The sequence below is a fragment of the Capsicum annuum genome, chromosome 2 (genome assembly GCF_002878395.1).
Source record: "Capsicum annuum cultivar UCD-10X-F1 chromosome 2, UCD10Xv1.1, whole genome shotgun sequence".
NCBI classification, from domain to species: Eukaryota; Viridiplantae; Streptophyta; class Magnoliopsida; order Solanales; family Solanaceae; genus Capsicum; species Capsicum annuum.
Window position 1 is genome coordinate 128666207 of NC_061112.1, and position 7897 is coordinate 128674103.

At 31.6% G+C, this 7897-nt stretch overlaps 1 protein-coding gene across 1 annotated transcript; it reads right to left on the reverse strand.

The window, feature by feature from the left end:
* Positions 1-5271: 5271 nt before the first annotated feature.
* On the reverse strand, positions 5272-7540 carry LOC107859364 (dof zinc finger protein DOF1.1). Its single transcript, XM_016704349.2, has one exon. The coding sequence runs from the start codon at positions 6521-6523 to the stop codon at positions 5600-5602; it is 924 nt and encodes a 307-aa protein (XP_016559835.1). The 5' UTR covers positions 6524-7540; the 3' UTR covers positions 5272-5599.
* Between the last annotated feature and the right edge of the window lie 357 nt (positions 7541-7897).

Consider the following 7897-nt stretch of genomic DNA (forward strand, 5'->3'; position numbering starts at 1 on the left):
CAGAACAAAAACTTCAACTAGAGTTCAAGTATAAACAAGAACACAATGAAGCATATCAAATACCCTCAACACAAGATTAAAATGACTTTTCCAAGAGGTGTATTTTATTTTTTCAGAAAATAGATGAAACAGAAATGAATAAGGCCAAGTCATCTGAATTCACGGAGTTTCCTTAAGGAAACAATTCCCCTCACTGTACCCGAGGTTATGAAATTTTTCCTCCCAGGATAAAATGGCCTTCAATCCAAATATAGTGGTACCTCAAATATTTGGACTCGCCGAACGCACTCAACAGTTTGAATGATCACACAGAATTTTTTGAAGAGAAGAAGAGTATTTTTTATTCTGAAATTTCGTATCAAAACCTGTGGAAGAAAGCAGGTTTTTATAGCCATAACATGCCTCTTATGAAAAGAGGCAATCGTTTATGTCATAGGTTACACATGTTCAGTAAATTCATGTATGTTCATCCAAAGATTGCATCTTTTTCTGAATAGCGACGACGACGACGACGACGGCGTGAGGCATCTCTTATTTCTTGTCTCACTTAGCATGTGGAGTAAGTGCTTTCTATTAAAAATACTCCATAGTTCCCTTCTCCCACCTATGTGGGAGAATTAGTGAACTTTTCAATTTTGGGAGTACACCTTTTAAATTGGTGTCTCCTTTCTTCCACCATTTTTCTCTCCATTTTCCATTCACACCTTTTCCATACATATTGAACCCAACAACCCCCCACATGAATGGAGAATGGTTATTTTTCGAAAAAGTTTTACGGATAAGTATGTGATCATCTAGCAAAGACTGATTGCACCTGGATAAGTGGATTTTCCTTTGAACTTTCCGTAGTGAACATGCATTGGATACACTTGGTCAATCGGTAGATTTGATATCTTTGAACCGTCGAGTTTTAATATACACCTAGACAACACATGTCACACAACCAACCTTTTACCGTTTGTGGTTCTCAAGGTTTTATTCTTTTCAGCTATGAACACGTCCCGGTTTCATGAGAGCTTAGAGAATAGGCCTTTACTAACATTCTCCTTGAAGCGGCTTCCACTTCGCCCTCACATAGGTGATTTCTAAACGTTCAATCCTATAGATTAAACTGTTTGGTCAAATCTGTCAAACTTAGATAATAATTAAAAGACTTTTCACCTTAAGTCTTATCCTTATTTACTAAACATTGTCTGCATCATAAGAATGAAATGGATGATTGACAATGTTAAACCTGTCAGACACAACTTTGTTTGATCTCCTTGAACCTATATATATTGCGGATCCAAAATTTAAAGTTAATTTATGAATTTAGATTTATTATATATACATAATTATTCAGTTAATTTTTATCCAAATATATAAGATTTGGACCAAAATTAATTACTGACAAAAATTGTTTTTTCAATTCAAACACGTCAGATCGTCTTAATTTTGGGCAAATATCCAACATTAATCCAATCTATTTGTTAAACCAATTTTAATACTACATTTTTGGGTGTGTTATGTTTATGTAATCGGGACCTCTCATGAGAAATTGGACTTCACTGGTTATCCGACATCACAAAATGCTTTGATCCTATTGCAAAAAGAAAGTATATCTCTATAGATATTACTTAATTTTTAAATCAACCCAATTTTCATGACCCAACCAAGAAAACCTACAATCTTCCAATTTAATTATATGATCGGCAAATAGTGGAGTATTTCGTAGTTCTTTTAAACAAAGAATTATAACTTTGTTGACCTGTTTGTTCATCTTAATTATCTGTACGGGATACTTATTGTATTTTAGCACCATAAATATCAACTAATTTTATCCATCTAACTTTGACACTTTCTCCATTTTATTTTCGCTGTTCACCTTATTAAAAATAGTTCTCTCATATTATTTGTTCACCTTACTGAATCAAGAGAAAATTAATTATTTTTTGATATCATCCTTGTAATTAATTTTTTTTTAAAGTATGAACACTTATTTATAAAGTTCCAGAAATTTTTTTTTAAGGAATGAATTAGTAAAACATCTCCTTATTTATGTCTTATTAATATGCGTGTAAGAGAAAAAATAAACAATTAAAATGAGATGGAGGGAGTACTCCCTTTGTTGTAAATTATCTATTGTGATTTTTAAAAATAATTGTATCAGATTATTCATCACTTTATTAGTTCAAGATGAAATTAGTTATTTTTTCATTTTAGATATCCTTAATAGTAATTGTTCTTGAAGATTATAAATACATCAATAGAATTAATATTTAATAAAGAGAAATTATACTTTAAAACATAAATTAAGATAATAATCAAAATTTTGTTTTAATTAATAATTTCTTAAGAGATATATTAAAAAGAAATAGAATCCTGTTTTAATTAAATTTTCTTAAGAAGAATGTTGAAAAGAAACGGGACAACTAATTTGAGATAAATTAGAGGGAGCAATAATTTCCTTTTCATTTCTAAAAGCGTACTTCCTCCGTTCTATTTTACCTGTCCCAAATTGGGATAGCACAGCTATTAAGAAAAATGATAAATAACATGACTAGTTTATCATAGTGCCCCTATTAAATGATGTTTATATTTTAATTTAAAGAAAAAGTAATTAATACAAAAGGTAAAACATGGAAAAAAAATTGTCTTATTTTGATAAGTAAAAAAGACAAGTAAAATGAAATATCAGATTAGAAAATTTGGAACGGATAAAACGAAATGGGAGGAGGGAGTATTAACTAACAATACCATGTCAAATTTGCATTAGAAAGTATAATGACCAAGTTTTATAAATAATCATCCTCGAACATGGAAAACTATAGTGGTTGGTCAGAGAATTCTTTTTTTGCTCTAATATTATCGTAAAACTAAAAGAATAAAGAAATTTTATATGGGTTATTCTCCCAACAGATTTGATCATCCCATAGGGAAGAAGCCTAATTAGACCGAAGAGATTTTCATTTCCAACCTGCTAATATTCTCTGAGGAAGATCTAAATCCATGGCAGACCAAAGATATGCCTTTGTTCGAAAACCACAACCCTAAACAACTTTATTTAGTTACTTTATGTATTTGTTTATTCATCATGTACTTCTAACTAACTTTATTAGTTTAACCTATAATGGTTTTCTTATATTTAAGTAAAAAAAACACAGAGGTGCATAGCTGACGTGTCCACCTTTAAGTTTTGGTTCAGGTAAGCCCACCCTATGCACCATCTACCAAATCCATTTGATGATTTCAACAGGGAATGTGTGCGTGTTGCTTTCAATTCATCGGTCATGCCATTATGAAAAGAGTACAAATTAAATATTCAAACAAGAAATAGTACTTATATAGAATTGCTGTATATAACTAGCTAGGCTAGGACATGCTATATATATACACACTCCATTTATTTTTATTTATTATATTTTAATTTGATATATTTATTAAAAAATAATTATTAATATAATTATTTTATCACGATAACTTTACTAAATAATGTTTATTGTTATGTCATGAAAATTAATTGAAGAATAAATTAAAAAAAAAAAAAATAGATATATCACAAATAATCAGCAAAAATAAAAAATTAATTAAGAAATAAGTGACAAATAACCCTAAACGAAGGGAGTATGTCAAATTCATGCAGAATATATATGCTAGCCCAAGCTAAAGGGCTTTAGGAATTGAAACTTGCCAATCGCCACAATAACTCCACAATCACTCCACTGAATAAACCATTAATTATTTTAATAATATCTCAACAAATTAAATGATCATGCATGCTACTTCATTTAGGTCCATCCAATTCTATTTCCACTTCCCAAAAAAGTCCATTAGCTTCTAGAGGGAATTAACAACCAACTCCTCTCCAGCTTAAACATTAATTCTACTCCAGTTTTATAGTGCTGTTTCATGTGTGTTTTTGTGGGGTGGGGTGGGGGTTGTAGGAGGAAAGAGAGAGTTAGTGGCAAATTCATTTAAATTTAGTTTTATGTTTTAAGAAAATAAGTTATTCCATCCATTCACTTTAACTTACCATCTTTGTTCAAAATTATTTATTATTTATTCTTAAATAAATTTTAATTTTACTTATTACTTTTAACATATCAAGAAAAAATAATTATTTTTTCTATATTTTATGCTTAACATTAATTACTTATTATTTAAATCATTTATCAATATATATACTGAAAATCAATTAATAGAAATAATATGATAAATTTATTATATTAATCATGATTTTCTTAATAGATGTCCAAGTAATAAAGTAACAAGTAATTCTGAACGAAGAAAGTTCAATTTGAACTTTGCATGTCTATTAAAAAATAATAATGATATGAGCGTTTTACCACATTATTCATATCAATTAATTAGAGTTTGATACTTCATCTAATTTAATATAAGTAATTTGTTGGGGGTATAACATACCCTTCTCCAAAGATATTTAAGGATATATATCAAAGAATAATTTTTCACCATACCTTTTTAATTCTTTCCATGCGCTTCCTAAAAGTAGAAATCAGTCATCTCCCAGAAAATATAAAGTATCTAAAAAAAAACTCATTAAAAAGGCTAAATCTGAAAAAGAAAAATAATTAAAACACTCTTCAACTTTTAAAAATTAATTTATTTTGAACTATAAATTTTTTTTTTTTTAGCAGTTCACTTACATTGGACTAAAGAGAGTACTAGGTATTGAAAAATAATTTTTGAGATAATTAGTAAATAATGCCAAGTAAAAACTTAAAGCATAAAATTAGTAAATAAAAGTAAAATTTTATTTTAAAATAATGAACAAATAAAATAGAAGTGAACGGACGGAGTAACCAACCTCCTAAATAATGTTTTAGTACTATTTTTCATAGTTATTTAGTAATACAAATATTATACAAAAGTAATAAAATTCTCATTTTTTTTTTTGTTAAATAGACAAATAAAATGAAATAACTATTCAAAATCAAGTAAAATAATAATAAAAAATACTTATATTTAAATATATATAATACTCCCAATTTAAACATTGAGTTCTACCAAACTCATAAATAAAATTTGATTGGAAATATAAAACGAAGGCTTGGAAGGGCGCATTCAAAAAAGGAGGAGATGAGCTCACCACCAATCTCGCATTTCCATGCAAATGCTAACTCTCTCTCACACTATACAAACCCTAAATATAACAAAGGGATAAGATAACAAAGCCAAAAAGCAAGTGTATTTTTTTCCTTTTTAGCTACGTAACTGATAGTGTACCATTAATAAAGCGGAATTAAAGCAACAAAAAAGAGGAGAAAAAGATAAGGTTATAACATACAAACACATTTAACTTTTGAGATCAAAAGTTTCAAAGATACAAACCTAACCCAATCCAGAAATTCTCTATAAGAAGGTAAATACATCATACAACAATTTTAGCTAGCTAACCCTTTTTTTCCCTTCATGTCTCTATTGTATTTTATTTTCTGCGTTTTACAAGAAATAAAAAAAAAACGCAGAAATTGAATGCCTTACCGTTGAAAAACTTCATCCATTCATTTCGATGTCATCAAGAAAGAGCAAAGTTCAGGAATAATCTCATGGACGAAACACTAATTCAGTATGTTTGAAGGCAAGAAACCCTAAAATCTCATGGTGATGGTCCGAACCCCGGAAGATCAGGCCATTGATTCGGGTTGAGAGATGCACCAGCAGCGGTGGTGCTACTGTTAGCACCTCCGCTGCTGCTACTGCTAGCGGAGGCGTTCGGCCAAATATTATTGTTATTGTTGTTGTTGATGAACCTTTGTGTCCAAGAACCCAAAGGCCTTGTTGGTTGAAACTGTGAAATTTGATCAGATGGGTAAAAAGATGATTCCATGGGCTTTTCTCTATTGACGACCATTTGGTAAATTCCACTTTCCATTTGTTGGTTAATTTGAACCTTAGGAGGAATACTACTTGGAATATTGAAATTACCAAATTGACTACTATTGCTGGCTGAAATTACCCCTAACTGAGAGTGATCATTATTGACACCTTGTGATAATTGAGTCATTGATTGCATGGAGGCTAAAGTAGATAAAAACCCACCACCACCACCAACGCCACCGGTATACAAAGAACTCAGCGATGGGAGTGGCGGCGGTTGAGATCTCGAATTGTTGTTACCTGAGAAAAAAACAGCTGCTGCTGCTGCTGACAAATTCGGTATTTGTTGCGATTGTTGTTGATAAGATCTTGATGAACTTTCACTAGCTGATGAAGATGAACCACAACTAACACCAACGCTACCGCCCTTCATCGTGCGTTTACCTTTACGGCAGCCACCGCCTACGGGGACATTCCTCAAGGTTCCACCTTGAGTCCAGTACCTCCTACAGGTCTTGCAAAAGTACCTCGGCTGAGTCAAACTGTAGTTATTGTAGTAGCAAAACTTGGTGTTGTTTGAATCACAACGAGGGCATTTCTGCGGTGGCGGCTGTGGTTGTGATGAGTTGTTTTCAGGCATCTTCATTCTCCTTTGCTGCTGATTTCGATCGCTCTCTCCTGACGATCTTCCACCTTGCTCCATGTCACTTTTCCTTTTCCACTTTTCTGCTTCTCTCCTTTTTCAGTTGTGATGGAAAAAAGAAACTAATTTCAAGGGCCTTTTATACTGAAAATTGTCTTCTTTCTTCTTCAGTTCCAATCTCAACAGATCACACAGTCAGATTTTCTTCTTTTTTCGGACTGAAAGATTTAACTGCATGCAAGTCAAACCTCCCAACCGCTTTCAACCGTAGAGATATGCTTGAAATTAAATACTCAAACTTCTTGTCAACGTTTTTACGGTCAATGCTTCATTTAGGAGCATCTCCTCAAATATAAGTAACTAAAATTGAAGAAATGTGAATCTTACTAATAGATTTTTACACTTTTGTAAATGAGGCAAAAAGAGTTAAAGACAGATACAAAAAGGAAATTAATAGCAACTACCACCAGCTGCCTGCGGAAAATACAGAGAAAGCCTTGAAGAAGTGCACGGAGTTTGCACGAAGACAAAGTCTAGGCAAAGTTTTACTAGTGTTTTTATCTTTATTAGCTTATAGAGAAGTAGAAAATAGAGGAAGCAGTGAGTAGGGGTGGGGTCGAGGCGTGCGTGTCTACATACGAATGTTCAGTTAAAGTGAAGAGAATACTGAGATGGGACCGAGGAGGTAAGGTGTTTCTGTACGTTATGTTCAATCTCGTCTCAACAAATAAAGGAAAGAAGCCATAATTTTCAGTTCAACAAACTCTGAACAGACAAGAATTTCTCAATATATACCGACAAATAATTTTTGGCTTTTTTTCATAAGGAGAGAATTTATATATGGACATGAATTCATACACTTACAAGTACTATGCAATAGGTGATTATAGGTGTTGTTTTATGTGGACCACTAGGGCAGGAATTGAACGCGGCGGTGGCGGCGGAGAACTTGCCGGCAGGAGGTGGAGGTGATTAACTACTGTTTCTTTATCAAATGGGTTGTGTCAGCTTATTAGTCATCTTTGATTCTCCATCTCCCTGTTCAACATTTTAGCTCTGACATGTTCTTGCTTTATCAAAAAGTAAAAAGACTGGTGGCACCCACCTCCATGCTTCATACTTCCTCCCTTTCATTCGTATTTGTTTACTTGACACACCTTCTAGTCTACCTAGTATATACTTCCTCCCTTTCATAATAAATAAATTATTAGATTTTGATATATATATTAAGAAAAAAATATTAAAGATATAAATTTAATATAACTTTTCATTTTTACTCTCAAAAAAGAAAAAAATTGACCTTGTAATACCTTTTCAAAAGTTAATTAGTTGTCAAATCATAAGGGCAAATTTAAAAAAAAATTCAATGATTCACTTATTTTAAAACACCAATAAATATCCCAATAATTCACGTATTCCGAAACAAAAGGAGTA